General features: G+C 36.3%; 1 protein-coding gene across 1 annotated transcript in view; it reads right to left on the reverse strand.

Annotated features, from left to right (window-relative positions):
* The window catches only part of LOC103507589 (tyrosine-protein phosphatase 10D), a 48379-nt gene that overhangs the window by 23743 nt on the left and 1860 nt on the right, over window positions 1-22776 (reverse strand). The window contains 12 exon segments of the mRNA XM_026822414.1: window positions 592-735; window positions 1931-2053; window positions 2645-2813; window positions 3944-4047; window positions 4718-4752; window positions 4796-4919; window positions 10622-10783; window positions 11173-11179; window positions 14365-14524; window positions 15506-15674; window positions 16735-16941; window positions 19473-19751. Coding sequence (XP_026678215.1) covers window positions 592-735; window positions 1931-2053; window positions 2645-2813; window positions 3944-4047; window positions 4718-4752; window positions 4796-4919; window positions 10622-10783; window positions 11173-11179; window positions 14365-14524; window positions 15506-15674; window positions 16735-16941; window positions 19473-19751 — 1683 coding nt within the window.

Consider the following 22776-nt stretch of genomic DNA (forward strand, 5'->3'; position numbering starts at 1 on the left):
AGACAAAATTTGCACCACCATTTTCGTGATCCTGGTAAAAAGACCTTTAATTTGATATATAGGTCGACCAGGTTTTTTCCAAATAAGACTATGCCTCATATTATCAAATCAAAATGGAATTTATGTACTGTCACCAATGAACATATTCCCGTCATAGGTAGTATTTTCTTATTGTGTAAGATAGATGAGGATTCTGATCAGAAGTGCAGATTGGAATTTGTGATTGTTGTTGCGTCGCCACTATGTAAGTTTTGGTTAGAAATGGCACATAACTTGTAGCTACGATCTCTCTCTCTGCCTCTCTCCTCTCCCTTACACTTTTCCCAAATATTAAGCTCGGACCCGGCAGTCTCCAGTTAACACTACCTACAATAACATCGGTGAAGTTTACGTATATCATCCCCGGGGATCCAGCGGAGAGACTCACATTCACAAGGTAAGAGCTTATCCTCAACTCTATAATCCATCCCCAATTTCGCAGAGAAGAGAAGGAACCTCCCCACAATACCTTTTATTATTAGTAATAATAAAGGAAGGACGGACTAAAAAAGGCAACAATTTCTTTGTTAAAAAAAGGACAATAACACTTACAGACAGCTTGGAAGTAATCATGGGGTTCACTTCGCAGCCCATGACTAATAGCAAACACTTGAATACTATATCCAGCACCAGGATACAAGTTCTCCAGTAGAAGTTTAGAATCTGTTGTCACCACAGTAATCGGATCCTCAGTTACTGAAACAGACCAAACTTGTTAGAGGCATATGAAAGTCTCGAACCTTTCATAATGGGTAACTAGTGATTGGTACTTACACTATTAGCTTCAATCTAACAGTATCGTTTATTCCCCTTTTGAACGTTTTTATGGAAAAATATATAAAGCAGCCAGCAACCTCCTTGGCCGAGTGGGTATCACACTTGGCTTGCACGCAGGAGGCCCGGGTTCGATTCCCGGCGGCCCGAGGTTTTTTTCGGCTCTGGGCTTGGAGTTCGGGGTGCACTCAGCCTCGTGAGGACAATTGAGTAGCTACTTGATTCGAGTGGCAACCAGTGGCGGCATTACCAGTGTAAAAAGATTATTGAAATATGGAAATTGATTGCAAAGGAGGCACTTAGTAATGTTGTGATATCCACACTAGATACCTCCTTGCAATGAGATGTCATACAAAGAGGTGTCAAAATTAATAATCATATGACAGATTTTATAGGTTATACTTCTCTAGGAGAGTCAATCTGTCAAGTAGCAACATATTAGTATAGGTAAAAGAACAACGTCTTCACTTGACTAGTAACTTTGGAAACTGTAAGTAATTTTATTTTACAAGAGATAAACAATCATAAAATTAAAAAACCTACAGGAGCCGACATGTTTCGTCATCTCCTGATGACATTTTCAAGGTTATAGGTTTGGAGGGAATTTAAATTAAGACTGGTCACATGGCGTGAACACTCTTACAAGAAAAAATTATGCTTATCGGTGATTTCAATATCCCGGAATTGACAAACCCAGAATTAGCACAGACAAGCAACAAAGTAACGCTTTACCACAAAGAATTTGAGATTTGATTTTTGATTTTGATATATAAAGCAGACGTTTTTCATATTTTATTTAAAATCAAAATTAGGTTTTTATTTTCTATACAAGATATTCTGGTTACGATCGACATTAAGTAGGAGGTCATCATATAAGTAAGAACTACTACTTTCATAAATATGAGGTGCTATAGTTTTCCATTGACATTGTGACCTCAAAACGTGTTTTGACCATCGAAAACTTCAGTCGATTACATTATGTTTATGTTACATTATTACGTCGATTACATTGTGTTTTTGTGGCGGTACAGTTTGCACGAAGCGAGACAAACGTCAAAATACAGCTAAACAGAATAAATCAGTATTTAGTCAAAGTTTACCTTTGGGTTCAACTTACTTGTATCATTCCTGTTGTAGATAACTTCAAAATTGTCTTGGCGCGAATTGACGTCAGATTTCCAGGAAATATTTAATCCGAACTCTATGGGGCGTAAGTCTTCTATGATGGGAAAGGAGGGACCTGGAACAGGAATCAATTTTCGTACATACTTGATGTTAAAAGAACACGGTCAGTCCAGTGGTAACGTACTTGCTCAGAAAGTCTCATATTCGATTCCCATATTTTTTTTTTAAACAAGATACTTTGTTTTAAGATCCAATGTGCCTAGGCATGTGTTGGGTGTTTAGGCAAAATAATAATAAATTACATTAATAATAAATAAAATAATAATAAATCCATTTTTTCATTACTAATATTTCAACAATGGTGGAGATTTGGAGAGGCTTTGTTCATACAGTTGACCCATGCCCTATACTTTAGAACAGGGGTTTCCAACTTCCATGTGTATGCGGGCCACATGCTACATTGAGAGGTCCTTCGCGGGCCACGACTTTTCAGAAATGCAGTCAGATCGAATTTTTAGCGCCACAGGTGAAATTTTTCAAAAAGTATTCTCCTAATTGTAACTGAAAAATATTATTTACGTAAGTTTGTACACATCCCGAAAAGCTTCGCGGGCCACAAAAATGGTCTGGCGGCCCGCGGGCCGCTAGTTGGAAACCCCTGCTTTAGAATATTGACCGACAGTCAGTATCAGTTCTATGCACTTACGTGTCACTTGGAATATGCTGGTTCCATTACTTTCCATGCCATTACTGACAGCTTGTACATTTATGGAATACTTTCTTCCTGGTAACAGGGATTCCAGCACATACTCAGTCTTGTCTACAAACATTTGATTGCTGTCACCATTCAGAGTTTCTATTTCCACGTAGGAGATCTAGAATTTTACAAAAACATTTTTATGAAGAAAGCCATAATGTGAAATGTCTTCTTCATTTATTCCTAATGTCGAATTTTTTATAAGAATTTAAGGCAGAAACTCAAGTCATTTAATGCACTGTTATTGATTATTTTATTAAATTTCCGTAAATTTCCGTTGTAAGGTTCGTATCTTTTATTGGTCTGCACCATCCGACTCAAGTTTAAGATATCAGGATATTGCCACTATTTTTGCGTCTGTATTAACCGAAAAAAGTACGTGTCGCGATAATCTATAGGTACGTGTAGTTTTGTGCGAAATATGTAAGTGAGAATATCCGGATACCTACAACATAAAGCCGGCCACTCACGATGAGTTTTATCTCATGAGTTAAAACTTATCGTTAGTGGCTATTTTCTATCAGATAAGTTCAACTGATCTGATGAACTCATGGGCAATTAAATTTCAATATTTTCATCTCATGAGATGAACCTGATGGTGTGTGGGGGGAGACGAGACATCAGTTAAGTTGTCAGATCAGATAGAAGTGCTAGTTTTTTTCTCGTTTCTCGTTATTTGTTTTGTTTTTTTTTTTTTTTTTTTTTTTTTTTTTTTTTTTTTTTTTTTTTTTTTTTTTTTCTCGTTTCTCGTTATTTGTTTTGTTTTTTTTTTTTTTTTTTTTTTTTTTTTTTCTTTCTCGTTTCGTGAAGATTCACTTCGTTTCTTCAGCCACTCTTTACACCATTGTCTGCGCTTTTTTTTATTTCTATTTTTTGTAAAATTACGAAAGTAATTCCGAGAAGAGCCATGTCCTAATCGTACGAATCCATTGCACTCACTGTGTAGATCTTATGGAAACTCACTTGAAAACTCATCGTGTATGAGCATCGGATCAGATGAGATTTATCTCATGAGATATCTTATGAGTTCAATTCATGAGATTAAACTCATCGTGAGTGGCCGGCTTAAGGCGGATGGTGCAGACTAATAAAAGATGCGAACCTTACTACCATTATCACAATCACCTAAGAAACCCATTAAAAACTGTTTTTGATGTTCTTCTTCTAGAAGAATAGATTTTATGGAAATCTGGCACCATTCGAAGGTATAAGAAATTTCTTCCAACCAACGCAATATGGATAGTTTACCTTGTACATATCTTGATAGCTTGCGTTGTCAGGTTTCCAGGAAATAAAAAGGTCTCCAGTTTTATCGTCCATCACAGCAGTCAGATCTAACACAGGTAACGGTTCTGTAATGAATAAAATAAAATAAAATAAAATAAATCACACAATATCCATTATTTTAGTCTATAATTAAGGGGATGGAAGAGAATTCCTCAGGCATTAATCGTGCCCCTTAGTTAAAATATTTTGAATGTAGAAAAATACAAGTATAAGGTTATACTATAAACATATACCATTTGTATGTACATAGTAGTTTATAGTATAAGTTTATACAATAAACGTTTATGTTTATAGTGTATGTATAGTATAAGTTATAGTAATGTAGTTTATGTTACGGTCAATTCTCGAGTACTGATAGTCTCATACACCGGATGTATGACCATCAGAATACTCAGATCTCGCAGATAACTATCAATACTCACCAAGAAAGTTTGGTGGATTCTCGCAATAGGTTACCACGCATCTTTCTGCGCAGGTACGCCGATTAGGCCTGTAAATGGATGTGTGGACCTACTTTTTTTTCCCTCTTCTTCTTCTCTCATCTCTAATGACTCTAAACGAACGACCAAGCCAATAGGAGCGCGTAGCGCGACCCCGGCGTGTGTGTGTGGGGGGGGGGTAACAAGAACGGGTACAATAGTTGTAAGGAAATAAAACAGGAGTAGACATTGTCTAGTCCAAATCACACAGCCCAAACGAAGATTGAACCGATGACAGACCCTAAACCATACTTACTCAGAGTAACATTGACAGCGGCAGGCAGCTGGCTACTTTGCGTTCACACTGTTTTCACCAGGACCTGATAGGTTCTGCCTGGTTTCCAATCCTTCACTCATATCACACTGGGTGGGCTCATCTCTGGACTTGGTGATTGGGATACTAAGAGGCTGCCAGGACCGCCGCAACATTGATAGACACCCTGGTACTTGTAACTCGGCTATAACACAGGAAAAAGAGTAGTAATTACTACTGGCTAGCAAGCCTTCTTGGCCTTCAAGTGGTGCCTTCAATGAGTGTGGCCCTAACATAAATAGTGTTCTGCATTACTGAGGTAATCTTCTGGTTGAGTGAGTCAGTATGAAAAGTAACCATTTTCAACTCGCTCTAGCTCCCACACTATTTATTTTGATGTGGACCAACGAAACTTGCCATGCATGGTTACTATGTGGGACTCTATTAGTGTGAAAAGTTTCAAAGTGATGAGTGAGTGAGTGAGTGAGTCGTAAAATTAGCGATTTTCAAACCGTTTTTTCTACCCCTTCCGGTAAGGCTAGAACTTCGGATTTTCGCAGGTATAATAAGGAAGTATAGGTTAACATATGGTCCAATTTCGTGAGATTACATTGAAAATTGACGGAGTTATGATAGGGGTCCTGTGGGCGGAGCCAAGTGCAACTTTTGCCGAATTTCAGATTTTTCCCTTTACTTACTCATCAAGACCTACCATCCTGCCAAATTTCAAGTTTCTACGACATCGGGAAGTGCCTCAACATTTTGATGAGTGAGTGAGTGAGTGAGTCAGTCAGTCGTAAAATTAGCGATTTTCAAACCGTTTTTTCTACCCCTTCCGGTAAGGCTAGAACTTCGGAATTTCGCAGGTATAATAAGGAAGTATAGGTTAACATATGGTCCAAATTTCGTGAGATTACATTGAAAATTGACGGAGTTATGATAGGGGTAAAAATGCGTCGAAATGTTTCGTGTAATATACACACTGGCGTGCTCAGGCCGGAACTTGGCCTGGCGCACTGCCGTGCGCCTAGATTATTTCTGGGCATACAGTCTATCTCTGTGGATGTTATTTCTGTCCACCAAATAAAGCTAACACTATAGAATATTTCACCGAGAAAGCTTCACAGCTGCAATGACCTCTTACAAGAAAAAAACATGCTTATCGGTGATTTCAATATCCCGGAATTGACAAACCCAGAATTAGCACAGACAAGCAACAAAGTAAAAGCACTTGAACAACTATTGAATATCTTGGATCTTGAATCGCATAATTCTTCAATCTATAACTATAAAGGCAGAACTTTAGATCTCGTTCTGACGAACCTGAATAAATACAAAATTTCAAAAAAAAATAAGCACATAACAATTGAGATAGAAGAAGAAAAAGGACTTGTAAAACCTGACAGAAATCATCCTCCACTTGTTTTTAATGTTGCCTTGGAAAGAAACATGGATTTTGACAGTAGTAAAAATAATGAAACCTTTTCACAAGCTTTTGCCTTTCATAAGGCAGATATAAATTATAACTATAAAGGCAGAACTTTAGATCTCGTTCTGACGAACCTGAATAAATACAAAATTTCAAGAAATAAGCACATAACAATTGAGATAGAAGAAGAAAAAGGACTTGTAAAACCTGATAGAAATCACCCTCCACTTGTTATTAATGTTGCCTTGGAAAGAAACATGGATTTTGACAGTAGTAAAAATAATGAAACCCTTTCACAAGCTTTTGCCTTTCATAAGGCAGACATGAATGCTTTGAAAAATGAATTAAATGACATAGATTGGTCTAATCTAGAAACTGATAAGGCAGACATGAATGCTTTGAAAAATGAATTAAATGACATAGATTGGTCTAATCTAGAAACTGATGACAGTAGTAAAAATAATTAAACTTTTTCACAAGCTTTTGCCTTTCATAAGGCAGACATGAATGCTTTGAAAAATGAATTAAATGACATAGATTGGTCTAATCTAGAAACTGAGACTGACACTAATAAAAAAGGTAACTATATTTTATGAAAATTTGACCAAAACGTTCGAAAAGTGCATTCCAAAAATAACAGTAAATAAAAAGAAACATAAATCTATATTTTATGAAAAATTGACCAAAACGTTCGAAAAGTGCATTCCAAAAATAACAGTAAATAAAAAAGAAACATAAATTTCCCAAATGGTGGAAATACGCCACAGTTAAAATGTTCAAGAAAAAAGAACGTCTGAGAAAAATTAGAAGAAAAAGTGCAAATCAACTTTCGGAATACGCTAATCTAAGGAAACAAATAAAGAAAGAAATAAAGCGAGATTATGAATCATATGTAGATCAAATAACAGATAAGATTAAAACCAACAGTAAAGAATTCTGGAACTTTTATTTGTTTTATCCGATCTTAGACACCCCATCTCAGTATTCCCCTAATTTTAACCAAGTGACAGATAATTTCTTACATATTGATAGCATATCAGACGAAGATGTAAGGAGTGTTGGTGGTGTTGTTGGTGTTGTTGGTGGTGGTGTTGTTGGTGTTGTTGTTGGTCTTGGTGGTGGTCTTGGTGTTGTTGTTGTTGTTGGTGTTGTTGGTGTTGTTGGTGTTGGTGTTGTTGTTGTTGTTGTTGTTGTTGTTGTTGTTGTTGTTGTTGTTCCCCTCCATCAGTTTCTAAGAAATGCTGTGAAGCCTTGAAACGACCACTAGCAAACATAATGAACTCTTCGCTACAAACCAAAATTTTCAGTACAGATCTCCTTATTATCTAGCTATTTGCAAGCTTTTTTTGTTGGTGGTGTTGTTGTTGGTGTTGTTGGTGGTGGTGGTGTTGGTGGTCTTGTTGGTGTTGTTGGTGGTGGTGTTGTTGGTGTTGTTGTTGTTGGTCTTGGTGGTGGTCTTGGTGTTGTTGTTGTTGTTGTTGTTGTTGGTGTTGGTGTTGTTGGTGTTGGTGTTGTTGTTGTTCTTCTTCTTCTTCTTCTTCTTCTTCTTCTTCTTCTTCTTCTTCTTCTTCTTCTTCTTCTTCTTGGTGTTGGTATAATATAATTGTTGTTGGTGAAATATCTTTTTGATACCTAAGTAAGACTTGGTCATTAAAAAAGCGGTCGAAATATTGTTAACTGTAAAAATACAGGAAAATACCCCTAAACGTTGTTCCGATGTTCATAAAAAATACTAATTGGGGGGTTTTAGGTATGGTTTTGGGGGGGTCTGCTCTCATAACTTTTTCGAAATTAAAAAAGCGGTCGAAATATTGTTAACTGTAAAAATACAGGAAAATACCGCTAAACGTTGTTCCGATGTTCATAAAAAATACTAATTGGGGGGTTTTAGGTATGGTTTTGGGGGGGTCTGCTCTCATAACTTTTTCGATATCTCTAACCGTTTTGTGAAAACCGCCAAAAAGCGGTTAATTCCGCCTGTGGGCGGCGCGCATTCGTTGTGAGAATATTACCTGTCTGGCTCAGGGACGAAGCATTCGTTGTGAGAATATTACCTGTCTGGCTCAGGGACGTATATGACACCTTAATTGACAACTTACCAATTGAATCTATTGAAGAAACATTGAAGGGGAAACAAATAGATCTTCTAAGGAAAATAATTAGTAATAGGATTGATAGTGCTTACCTGCTTAGTCAAATATCTTTGAGAGTACATAATAACAGACTGCGCAACTGCCCAACTGGGGACTTTTTCTCTATTCCTCATACTAGAGACATTCAAGCACACAAGTCACCCATAGTTGCAGCAATGTATTCGTACAACAAGATAGATAATAGGCCTGATATTATATAGGAAACTTAACATAGGTAGGTACTCTTATTTTCATCTATATAGGTATTTTATATAGGTATCATTGTCTGTAATTGCTTATTGTATAATCTTATTATCAATAAAGTGTCGACAATTAATTAAAAAAAATAATAATAATAAATATTGGTTAGATTTTCAGGTAGGTAATTTGTTTAAAATAATAGGACTTAAATAAACAAAATGTTTTTTTCATTATTGTTTTATGAACATGCTTGCATTGTAGAGCGAATTTTAAAGTAATTGTAATTTTAATTTATTTTTTTTTTTTAATTTATTTTTTAAAAGTGTACATAAACCTATTCAAAGGAATTAAAGGGTATAGGTTTCCTCTTGTGGGATAAAAGTGACTGGAATGTCTAGCAATAGTTCTAAGTACAAATATAATATCTATTAATACAAGTAAATAGCTGCAGTCTGTAATATTGTTTAGAAGTTTATGTATGAAGCAAATCTCTTTGTAATCTCCCCTCTGCTCAAGAGTATTGATTTTAAATCTTTCACGAGAGACATCATAGGATAAAGCTCGTCCAAACTTTCTGTAAGTAAAATCCCCCTCAAAAACACAAATGTAAAAAAGAGATCAAGTTCCTATCCAAAAATGTCGGCCTATAAAAGTCCTCTGCTCAAGAGTATTGATTTTAAATCTTTCACGAGAGACATCATAGGATAAAGCTCGACCAAACTTTCTGTAAGTAAAATCCCCCTCAAAAACACAAATGTAAAAAAGAGATCAAGTTCCTATCCAAAAATGTCGGCCTATAAAAGTGGTGAGATCAGAAAATTAAGGCCAAGTCTGCATTCCCAGTTTTTCGTGTCTGTTGAAAATGCTGGATCTCAGTTCCTTCAACCTTCTCTCAATTTCAACTTGGCAAATATCTTTTTTGATACCTAACTGAGCCTTTAATCAATAAAAAAGCGGCCGAAATACCGTTAACTGTAAAAAATACCGTAAAACACCGCTAACCGCATGTTCATAAAAATAACTGTCTGGGAGGGTTTTAGGTATGGTTTTGGGGCGGTCTACTCTCATAACTTTTTCGATATCTCTAAGCGTTTAGTGAAAACCGTCAAAAAGCGGTTAATTCCGCCTGTGGGCGGCGCCCAGTGCAACTTTTGCCGATTTTCAGATTTTTCCCTTTTACTGTCTGGGAGGGTTTTATGTATGGTTTTGGGGCGGTCTACTCTCATAACTTTTTCGATATCTCTAACCGTTTAGTGAAAACCGTCAAAAAGCGGTTAATTCCGCCTGTGGGCGGCGCCCAGTGCAACTTTTGCCGATTTTCAGATTTTTCCCTTTATTTACTCATCAAGACCTACCATTCTGCCAAATTTCAAGTTTTTACGAAATTTCATTTTCAAGCCGTTCTTTCTCCCCCTTATGTTAAAGCTAGAACTTTGGAATTTCGCAGGCATAATAAACATGTATAACTTAACATATGGTCCAAATTTCGTGACATTACGTGGAAAATTAACGGAGTTATGATAGGGGTGAAAATGCGTCGAAATGTTTCGTGTAAGATACACACTGGCGTGCTCAGGCCGGAACTTGGCCTGGCGCACTGCCGTGCGCCTAGATTTCTCAGAAAAAGCCCCTGTACCATTTCCACTTCTTTGGTACGGGTTATCCCAAGATTACCCCAGAATTCTGAACAATATTTAAGTTTAGAACGGACTATGGAATTACATAAAGTCATATGTGTATGTGAAGAATAAAAACCCTTATCTAAAAATATGGAAGGGATTTCATGATCGACACGTCAAGGAACATTGAACAAACTTCCTGCACATGTAAATAGACAGGTAGTTGAGAATCAACCCAAGAAATGTAATTAATTTAAGCAGATTAATTCAGGACATGGCGAATGAAATATTCGGATGTAGCTACCATTGATATTGTAAATACTAAGTAGGTAGGTTTTGGTTTGGTCTTGGCTTTAATTAGGTCACTCAGCGTATTATAATTATTCATATCATTAATGCCAGACACCACTAAGTCCGAACGGAAATCGAGTGTGAACACAGCTGTATGACTGTATCTTCCAATATACAGGGTAAGGTTGTTCTTTTCACTTTTGTTCAATAATGAAAACCATAATATACCTGAAACCTTTGGGAGGTTCCCAAACCACACGGAGACTGTTAGATGTAATAGACGCCTTATCATAGGTGAACGACAAAGGTCGAAGTGGTATGGTGCGATATTGAGCAGTGGTAGGAGTGGAAATCTCATCCTCACTTACAGTTTGCACTGAAATGTTGTATGCTCTACCTGAAAAACAAGACATAGTGATTATTTTAGATATTTAATTATTTAACACTTAGCAAGATTTAGGGAAAACTATGGTCGATGGAGAAAAAATGATAGTAGAGACTCTCTCCCTTAAAATGATCCATCAGACTTGAACACGGAATTACATTCCGGGGTATTGGGTTCCACTCTAGAAAATATTACATATTTACAACTAAATATTATAAATATAGAAAAGTTATTGATTTATTGTTTGAGCCAAGCTGTTACAAATGTCCACCTCGAAATGACGCTACTAAACTTCATGACGCTGCTGGTACTCGAACTCCACTCTCCCGGATTACGAGTTCAATGTTTAATCTCTAAGCCTAAGCTATTGAGGCTAGTAATTAATTGATCGGGCGTATTACAATTCGTCTCAGAAAAGGGTTCAAAAAAATCATCGCCCAATTCGTCTTAAAAACTATTCTTGAAGAAAAAGTAAACCCCCACAAAAACACAAATGTGAAAAAAAGGCCAAGTTCCTATCCAAAAATGTCGGCCTATAAAAGTGGTGAGATCAGAAAATTAAGGCCAAGTCTGCATTCCCAATCTTTCGTGTCTGCTGAAAATGCTGGATCTCAATTTTTTTTTTTCAATTCCTTCAACCTTCTCTCAATTTCAACTTGGCAATGTTTTTCCTTCTCAAATTAATACCTAAATACGGTACCAGTACCTATTATTAACATGAAAAAAAAGGAAAACATTGCCAAGTTGAAATTGAGAGAAGGTTGAAGGAATTGAGATCCAGCATTTTCAGCAGACACGAAAAATTGGGAATGCAGACTTGGCCTTAATTTTCTGATCTCACCACTTATTATAGGCCGACATTTTTGGATAGGAACTTGGCCTTTTTTTCACATTTGTGTTTTTGTGGGGGATCTCACTCCTTTTTTCTAAGTGTGTATTTACACACATCATTAGCTTTTGAAAATTTTCCGTGAGCTGTTGTTGATGTTTTTGTAGTTGTAGTTGTTGTTGTTGTTGTTGTTGGTGGTGTTGGTGTTGGTGTTGGTGTTGTTGTTGGTGTTGTTGGTGTTGTTGTTGTTGGCAAAGATATATGAGGGAATACTTTATTCTGCTATTTCTAGACATGTTTTTAATACAGTGACACCTGAACAACATGGCTTTGTAAACAAAAGATCTACGGTCAGTAACCTATTGGAATTCTGTGATTTTACTGCTAAATCTATGACACACAGCCAGGTTGACGTTATTTATACCGACGTTCTTAAATGTTTTGATCAAATATTTCATGACGCTATCATTGACTCTTTGATAAAATCAGGATTTTCAGAACCACTAGTCCTACTCTTCACGGACTACCTCAAAAACAGACAGGTAACTGTGAAATATGGAAAAATATTCAAGTCTAAGACATTCTCTCCAACATCCGGGATTGCCCAAGGTTCAAAATTGAGTAGTCTTCTATTTATTTTAACCTATAATGACATTCATAGACACATAAGACATTCACAGTTCAAACTCTATGCAGATGACCTTAAGATATTTAAGTCCATTGAATCTATTGACGATTGTTTACTTTTACAAGAAGACATACAAAACGCACAGACTTGGCTAGGTTCTATTGGATTAAGATTTCATCCTGGGAAATGCAATAAAATAACATTTACGAACAAACAAACATAAACTATACCTACCAAATTGACAATCAACCTATCAAACATGTGAACTACACGAAGGACCTTGGAATCATTGTACAATCAGACCTAAATTGGAATAAGCATATCGAGGACGCCGTCAACAGATCATACAGATTTTCGAACCGTTTTTTCTACCCCTTCCGGTAAAGCTAGAACTTTGAAATTTCGCAGGTATAATGAGGAAGTGTAGGTTAACATATGGTCCAAATTTCGTGAGATTACATTGAAAATTGACGGAGTTATGATAGGGGTAAATATGCGTCGAAATGTTTCGTGTAATATACACACTGGCGTGCTCAGGCCGGAACTTGGCCTGGCGCACTGCCGTGCGCCTAGATTTAGGTAATATACCTGCCTCGGTGGTGTTGTGGTCAAGACGCTCGCCTGGTAATCAAGGGGGCGTGGGTTCGATCTTAGCCGAGGTATGGAATTTTATCCTCATTTATTTGAGTATTTGACCACATAATAATGGAGCTCTAAGGGTTAGGTGGTAGAGAACGCCTAAGGCGTGTTCCAAAAGGGGACAAGTTTTTTAACGGTACCAAAACTGGATCTTTGACCTTAATATAACTAATTAAGTCAACTTTAATAATAATAATAATATTTTATTGTACATAAAACTTATACATTTAAAGTATGGTACAACGTCAAATTAGATGGTTGAATAAGAAATAGGAAAGAAAAAAGAAAAAATATGAAAGACTACTAAATTGTAAATTACTTGATAAAGGAAAAGAGAAAAAAATGTACCTACTACTGGATATTATACCTATTAATATTGATACCTATTCTAAGAACAATATATACAATATGGAATCTTATACCTATTATAAAATGAGATCAATAATCGATAATGTGACTAGAATGACTAATATAAAATAAATATATGAATATGTTGATATTATTCAGCTGTTTTATTTCATTTCATGTTTCATTTTTATAGTTAAGATATTCGGTTATACTGTAGAATGCTTTATCTAATAAAAATTCTTTCAAGTGGAATTTCAGGTTTACTATTTGTTCGTCTTTATTTAGTGTGATGTATTTGTTGTATATGTATTAGGAAAATGACATAATAATCAATTCCTTTGCATTAGTAAACAACATTTGTTGTATATCGCTCTGATTTTATAATCTGGACTATTTAGCACATATGTGTATTTGGTTTTTGGTCATAGGCGGTTCTTGCCTAAATTTTTGGGGGGGCTTGATTTTGAAGGTACACCTTCAAAATTTTGATTTAGCTTTATGTAAAAAACATTATGTGTTTCTCGTGTACTATATTGGTGTTGTCTTTCATGGGATTCAAAGAAGTCCTGGTAATATTTATGTAGGAACATTATGGCTTCAAAATATATATATGCATGGAAATGTTAGTATTTTGTTTTGTTTAAAAATTTCAACACAGGAGTCTCTTTGTTTTTTCCCGAAAATTGCTTTGAGTGCAGCTTTTTGGCTTTGCCAGAAATACCAATAGATTCCCTTGATTTTAGCTTTTTTACAAGACCAAAACCATTAAAATCGGCTGCTTGTTTCAAAAGATATGAGTTTTTCGTGTTTTCCCTAAAAAAGCCCACTTTTTCATGTACACTTTTAGAACTGGGCTACTCAAATATGAGTCCTCTTTACTTTTGATCATCTTTTTGCGTGCTTCTCAATAAACTTGATACTGTAACCAAAAGAAAGCTGCTTTGATACGATATTTTCGCGGGATCGAGCTGCTTTGATAAATTGATGAGGGATTTTTTTTCTCTATGGGACCAAATTTTCAGAGTTATTTTTTTCTCAACTTGAGTTTCAGTTTTGCGACAATAACGGTGCTTTTCAGCTAGGGATGGCAATCTCGCAATTTGCGGATCCGCGTTTTTTTTTTTTTTTTTTTTTTTTTTTTTTCCCTACTTTGCCCGACACTGTTTTCACCAGGACCTGATAGGTTCTGCCTGGTTCCAATCCTTCACTCATATCACACTGGGTGGGCTCATCTCTGGACTTGGTGATTGGGGTACTAGAGGCGCCAGGACGCCGCACATTGATAGACACCTGGTACTTGTCAAACTCACTATAACACAGGAAAATAGAGTAGTATTATTACTGGTAGCAACCTTCTTGGCCTTCAAGTGTGGCCTTCAAATAGTGTGGCCTAACATAAATAGTTGTTCTTCATACTGAGGTAATCTTCTGTGTTTATAAAGTCTATGAATAATCTTTTCAAATGTTTTTTTTTTTTTTTTCAGCGGGAAGTGCCTCATAATTTTGATGAGTGAATCAGTGAGTCAGTCGTAAAATAAGCGATTTTCAAGCCGTTCTTTCTCCCCCTTATGTTAAAGCTAGAACTTCGGAATTTGGCAGGCATAATAAACATGTATAACTTAACATATGGTCCAAATTTCGTGACATTACGTGGAAAATTAACGGAGTTATGATAGGGGTGAAAATGCGTCGAAATGTTTCGTGTAAGATACACACTGGCGTGCTCAGGCCGGAACTTGGCCTGGCGCACTGCCGTGCGCCTAGATTTCTCAGAAAAAGCCCCTGTACCATTTCCACTTCTTTGGTACGGGTTATCCCAAGATTACCCCAGAATTCTGAACAATATTTAAGTTTAGAACGGACTATGGAATTACATAAAGTCATATGTGTATGTGAAGAATAAAAACCCTTATCTAAAAATATGGAAGGGATTTCATGATCGACACGTCAAGGAACATTGAACAAACTTCCTGCACATGTAAATAGACAGGTAGTTGAGAATCAACCCAAGAAATGTAATTAATTTAAGCAGATTAATTCAGGACATGGCGAATGAAATATTCGGATGTAGCTACCATTGATATTGTAAATACTAAGTAGGTAGGTTTTGGTTTGGTCTTGGCTTTAATTAGGTCACTCAGCGTATTATAATTATTCATATCATTAATGCCAGACACCACTAAGTCCGAACGGAAATCGAGTGTGAACACAGCTGTATGACTGTATCTTCCAATATACAGGGTAAGGTTGTTCTTTTCACTTTTGTTCAATAATGAAAACCATAATATACCTGAAACCTTTGGGAGGTTCCCAAACCACACGGAGACTGTTAGATGTAATAGACGCCTTATCATAGGTGAACGACAAAGGTCGAAGTGGTATGGTGCGATATTGAGCAGTGGTAGGAGTGGAAATCTCATCCTCACTTACAGTTTGCACTGAAATGTTGTATGCTCTACCTGAAAAACAAGACATAGTGATTATTTTAGATATTTAATTATTTAACACTTAGCAAGATTTAGGGAAAACTATGGTCGATGGAGAAAAAATGATAGTAGAGACTCTCTCCCTTAAAATGATCCATCAGACTTGAACACGGAATTACATTCCGGGGTATTGGGTTCCACTCTAGAAAATATTACATATTTACAACTAAATATTATAAATATAGAAAAGTTATTGATTTATTGTTTGAGCCAAGCTGTTACAAATGTCCACCTCGAAATGACGCTACTAAACTTCATGACGCTGCTGGTACTCGAACTCCACTCTCCCGGATTACGAGTTCAATGTTTAATCTCTAAGCCTAAGCTATTGAGGCTAGTAATTAATTGATCGGGCGTATTACAATTCGTCTCAGAAAAGGGTTCAAAAAAATCATCGCCCAATTCGTCTTAAAAACTATTCTTGAAGAAAAAGTAAACCCCCACAAAAACACAAATGTGAAAAAAAGGCCAAGTTCCTATCCAAAAATGTCGGCCTATAAAAGTGGTGAGATCAGAAAATTAATAATATATAATAATAGTGCTTATTTATGCTGCTCGTATAGGACTGAAAAGTCCCTTTACTACAGCAGTAGGCTACTACTATTATTGTGGTAATTCTCAGATTATATTGAGGATAAAATTCCATACCTCGGCTGGGATTGAACCCACGCCCCTGTTTACCAGGCGAGCGCCTTGACCACTACACCACCGAGGTATAATAGTAATTACAAATGACTGTAGGAGAAATCATTAAATAAGCTACCAAGTAGTTGAGTAGTAGTAGTAGTAGTCCAAATGTCCAAATATACGAAATGAAACTTGAGTGTGAATCTCGCGAGATTGGCCCGAGATTGAAAAAAGTGCGGATCGCTATCCCTATTTTCAGCCCTATGTCGAAAGTCCCTGGGAATGGGCGAATGGGGCTATGGAAATTTCAAACTTTTTTTTTGTGAATAAGGTTATGAAAAATATTCACTCAGGTAATTTGAGACGAATCGTAATTTTCCCAATAAATTAAGCATAAAATAGTTACCTGGAACAAGTCCTTTGAACGCTGCCTGAGCGGGTCCCGGTGGTTCGCCTTCCTTCTCGACATAGAGAACACTCTCCGGAGCATCAGGAGGATCTATAGACACCTTGTAGTGAGTATAGATAGAAGCTGGATACGATGGCTGCCATAGGACCAGTAGGGTGGTCTCATTACGGAACCACACAATGAACTTGCCAGGAGTGTTGGGCTCTGGAAATGTGAGACATTATTACGAGTAAGTAAATGCTCGTGTGTTACTGTTGTTGCACAAGTGCTCTAGTAGCTATTTGTTACTATCTACTTTACAAAAGGAAAGACTTAGGGAAGATTTACCCACTCAACACCTATTTTAAAGAAAGTGAAAATTCTTGCGAACAAATATTGATTAGAGTTTTCTTTCGTAAATGGAAAGAAGTGCGAATTTAAAGCCTCAAAAGACAAATTCCATTCTATTTTGCTGGAAGACAAAGAAAGCTAAATGTAATGCAACAAGTTTAGACATATTAAAGATCCAAGGTCAAAATTCATGGGGGAGAAAACCAATAACATGTCCAATATAGAGAAGGAGGAAATCTTCCTCAGTCTTCTCTGATCTTATATCTTCAACACAATTTATTATAACGTATAACCATTCAGAATATGGCACTGTAATCTTTAAAACAATCATAATCTTTTGTCTCAAATTTTGTGTTCTTCACTTTTGCTATTATATTTTGATTAGAATTCATAATTAAATGGATAAAAATATGGTTCTACTCATTATATAACTAAGAACTTCAGTTTAGATTTTTGACAATTCGTAGATTTTAACCCACCTTTTTGGTCTACTTGCCCCTACACCTATGCCTCGGAGTGGGCTTTTTGTGTATGGATACTATGCACTGCACTGACTATGTATTCGCTAGATTTTTTTCTCCTACCAGAACCAAAATCCTAGTTGTGACCAAGGAAGTGGGACAATTTTATATGTCTTGATAACTTTCCACCCTACAGAACCCAACGCGACGTTAAGTACCAAATAACGACTGGGAACATTTTAACTGCCATTATTGATATACGTAAAGACGAGGATATTTTATACAGCATTAGGAATTAGCTAATATGTACAATAATATCTATCATATTAGATGACAGTGTTTCTTACTACGTCAATCAATTTCATTTAGAGAATCATGTTTTTAAGTAAACAAAATACCTATCTCCATTCAAAAGAATGAGTTTTTTTTTACTTATTTTGGTTAAAAAAAAGCTCACAGACGAGATAGGTATATGTATAATCAGCGAACAAAAAAAAAAAAAAAAAAAAAAAAAAAAAAAAAGAAAAAAAAAACAAAAAAAAAAAAAAAAAAAAAAAAAAAAAAAAAAAAAAAAAAAAACGGGAACCACCACAAAGAGGAGAAAGCAAAGAGAAAACGATATACCTATCCCACATACACGTAAGTTTCAGCAGTAGTGTTTATAAAGATATCTAATGTGACAGGTACCCGCAGCCAAGTCTCCAATATACGCAAACCATACAAACCTCGGCAGAGATCTCAAGTCATTATGCAACAGCACAACCAAAGACCTAGAACCATATGGAACGCTTGCTGTTTCCCTATTTATTCAACAATGACATGCGAGATGTCTACTGAGAGAACCCAAGCAGTTACATGTACTATGTAACTGTGTATGTTCATTCTTAACATGATGAGTTGATGACATATGATATGTGATAAAACACGACAGTAATGTACAGAGAAATCATAGACCTTATGCGCATATTTAGGTGAGGTTTCTAAGTTGAAGGGCAGCAAAAAATGAGGAACTACGGAATTATTCTTTTCCATCTTAGACCTTTAGATCCGGAGATAAATCGATTTGAAAAATACAGGTAAAGCTTGCATCTTGATGGTACGACTACCCTCCCGTACGCGATGACGTCACACCAACTTCCCCAAGCAAGCTTCCTTGCAGTGGCACAAGTGTTATATGTATGTTTGTGCGTATGATTTGTATCGTGACGTCATGTGGTGATATCAGATTTTGGATTGACCCATTTTTCGCGAAATTTGCCAAGTCCGCGAATCGACAAAGTGATGGAAACGTACCATGTGACGCATCATTTCACAATATTTTTCCTTCATAAATCATGTAATATCATATTTTAGATTGAGACCATTTTTCGCGAATTCGCAAAATATGCAAAAGAATAGAATAGAATACAGGGTGTCCACCAATGTATGACCCACTCAAATTGCTCCGAATCTGTTGGAATTTTCAAAGAATAAAAAACCCGTAGTTCTTTGATTTTTGCAAAGAATTTTTTGGCAATATTGAAATTCGCGAACAAGTTTGCGAAATCCGCGAACTTTGGAATTTAAAATAAGATCCACCACTTTCTATTGCATAGTATTATTCTACGTAAAATTTCATGCACAGTCGGCTATTCATTTTTTTTTTTTTTTTTTTTTTTTTTTTTTTTTTGTATTTTTTTCCTTCTTTTTCATTTATTTTTTTACCGCTCTATAATACAATACGAACTGCTTTATAATATATGAGATTTATTCATTTTTTTTTACAAGCTGTGAACTAACTGAAATGTACCTGTGTGACATATCATTTCACAATGGTTTTCCTTCATAAATCATGATGTGACATCAGATTTTGGATCGAGACCATTTTTCGCGGATTTGCGAAGTTCACGAATCGACATAACATCACACAGTAACTGTATCAACTCTCGATAACATGATACATACTTGTGGTGAAATTTCTCGACGTGTAAGCCACACTCTCTTTGCTATCATACACTGAGAATAGTTGCACTTGATAGGATCCACCCGGTGTCAAATCTTTCAAACTATAGCCGGCAGGGGGGTTCTCGGTGAAGCCGATAATTCGCGGTGGTGTCTTCTCAGACAGACTGATCACTTTGAGTTTGAAGCCGGAATATTTGCCACTAATGGGAGGACTCCAGAAGATCTGAGCTGTCTTGCCGGAGCGAACATTCACCGAGAGATTGGTTGGAGGATCAGGAGCTGAAAACAGAAGAAGGCGATTGATTATGGTATAAAGTCGTATGAAAATGAGCTCACATATGAATTGGTTAGAAAATATTTCACTAAAGGTAAGGGACTCTATTTACACGTCTTATGTAGGTACCTATATCTAAAAAAAAGGTGACACTATTAGGGAGATTTCGCATCGAATCCTGATCCCCATAACGCAACCCATGTTGGCGCCATCTTGTTTACATCATGTTTTTAGATTTAGCACGGGATCGAAAACCGAACGAAAACCGAAACCGAAAACCGAAGCGAACCTAGCGGACGCTCAAGTAATCATACCTTTAATTTGTTCAATGTTTTGTCTTGTCCTAAATAACAAATTATTCAAATCAGTTTTTGAATTAATTAATTAAAAACAGGAAACAATGATTTTTTAAAATTATTTATTTGTTTTCTCAATTTAATTATTCCACCGTGTTCCTTATCTGTTACGTTCTTTTTTGTACAAATGAAACGATAGGTAAAAAAAGGACATAACAGATAACGAAGAAAAGAAAAAAATAATAATTAATTATTACATAAAAAATGAGTTTTTTGATATGTTTTTGTTTTTAATTAATTTCTGAATTAATTAAGATACCTACCTACATCAAAAAATTTCAGTCAAAATTAATTTCCCCTTCAAAAATGTAAAATAACCGCGATCTATTCAAAAAGAATTTAAATTTACGCGCGTTTCTAACATGGAAATTTCATTTTCGTAATACGAAAAAAAACCCCATGTTCAAGCCAAAACATCGTAACTCCGATCCCCGTGTTCAAAACCCCAAAACGTGTGTCATGCGCAGAAACCAAAACTCGTCGAGCATCGTCACGATCCCCAAAAAAAATGCGTTGCGAAATCTGTCTAATATTCATAAGTAGGGGCGGATTTTGCATGTTTGCATATGCAAAAGCGTATTTTGAGGGTTTTTTACATGTGTTTTTGCATTTTCGGGCATTTTTAGTCCGTCAAAAAAATCCCCATGTTCAAGCCAAAACATCGTGTTTTGGTTTGAACTCCGATCCCCGTGTTCAAAACCCCATAATGTGTGTCATGCGCAGAAACCAAAACTCGTCGAGCATCGTCCCGATCCCCAAAAAAAATGCGTTGCGAAATCTGTCTATTATAAAACCTGTCAATCACTCTAAAAAATAAAATTAAAGAATTGATTTTGAACCTTTTAAACGAAACAAAGGATTTACCTTTAGTTGATTTTAAACCTTTGAAACAGAACAATAGATTGTCAGGGGTTTACCATCTTGACTTCCCACGCATATGAATATGTATTTTTCGGATCATGGGAATGCATTGAGACCAGGGATCTTCGACGCACCCCTCACACTTCGCCGGCTCCAGGATTTCTCCCACCCTTTTCGGCTTCACTTCGTTCGGTCAAATATTCAAGTCGGAGGAATCCGAGTTCCGTCCCGATTTTAAAATCCGGGTTGCGTCCGTCCGTCCCTGAGCTACCTAAGCTAGAAATATGTACTTTATATACTTCTTCAAGTTTGAAGGCATAAATGTAGACATGTACAATTGTACGTAGGTTTACTCGTACAGGGTGACAAAAAAAAAAATACTGTACAGTGTACACAGCATTTTTTCAGCTTTCATTATGTACGTAGTAAGGTCCATAAGTTTCCGGCATTCCGGCCTAACCTACTTAGAGACAGTTTGATGTTTGATGAATCTATGCAAGAGATTGTCCAAAAATTCCATTCGGTTAAAATCTGAGGGTGATTTTTAAATGACGAGTCGGGGGTGTTTAGAACGAAGTTTTTTCAAAATCGACAAGGTGAAAAATTTAAAGGTTTTTTAAACTAGCACAACTTTGACCCAAATTTTTTTTTGGACCCAATTCCAATGATTCCATGACTTTTCCAGGTTTTCCAATTTTTCCTGGTTGCGTATAAACCCTGGATAATATCTTGGACCCAATTCCAATGATTCCATGACTTTTCCAGGTTTTCCAATTTTTCCTGGTTGCGTATAAACCCTGGATAATATCTTTACTGTACAGTGTACACAGCATTTTTTCAGCTTTCATCATGTACGTAGTAAGGTCCATAAGTTTCCGGCCTAACCTACTTAGAGACAGTTTGATGTTTGATGAATCTATGCAAGAGATTGTCCAAAAATTCCATTCGGTTAAAATCTGAGGGTGATTTTTAAATGACGAGTCGGGGGTGTTTAGAACGAAGTTTTTTCAAAATCGACAAGGTGAAAAATTTAAAGGTTTTTTAAACTAGCACAACTTTGACCCAAATTTTTTTTGGACCCAATTCCAATGATTCCATGACTTTTCCAGGTTTTCCAATTTTTCCTGGTTGCGTATAAACCCTGGATAATATCTTCCACTACTAATATCAGCTTCTAATCCTGTATAACTTTAAGATCTAAGATGTACATAAGTAATCGAGAGTACCTAGTAACCATCTGACCAGCACCCGAGGGCTAATACGGCCAGCTAGGCGAAAGCTGTTTATTGTAACTTGGCTACGAAGATTGTGAATGGAGACGAGATTAGGAACTCAAGAGATAATACCTGGTCAGACAAGCTGTTCTGTAATATTACTGATTACTGATCACATCCATGCCAAAACTTTCTTGATATGGGCATCGCCATCACCAGAGGAGAAGGTATAAAAACTTGGATGAAAAACATTGTGAAATGATATGTCACACAGGTACATTTCAGTTAGTTTTGATGTTCGCAATATTTCGCAAAATTCGCAAAACCGCGAATCGTAAAAAATGAATGAATAGTCGATTGAACATGAAATTTTACGTAGAATAATAATATGCAATAAAAAATTGGGGTTCTCATTTAAAATTCCAAAGTTGGTACCAAGTTCGCGATTTTCGCGTACTCGTTCGCGAATTTCAATATTGCCAAAAAGTTTGCAAAAATCAAAGAAATACGGTTTTTTTTTTTATTTTTCGAAAAACTCCAACAGATTCGGAGCAATTTGAGTGGGTCATACATTGGTGGACACCCTGTATATAAACTGA

This window comes from Diaphorina citri, unplaced genomic scaffold (assembly GCF_000475195.1).
Source record: "Diaphorina citri unplaced genomic scaffold, Diaci psyllid genome assembly version 1.1 scaffold327, whole genome shotgun sequence".
NCBI lineage: Eukaryota > Metazoa > Arthropoda > Insecta > Hemiptera > Psyllidae > Diaphorina > Diaphorina citri.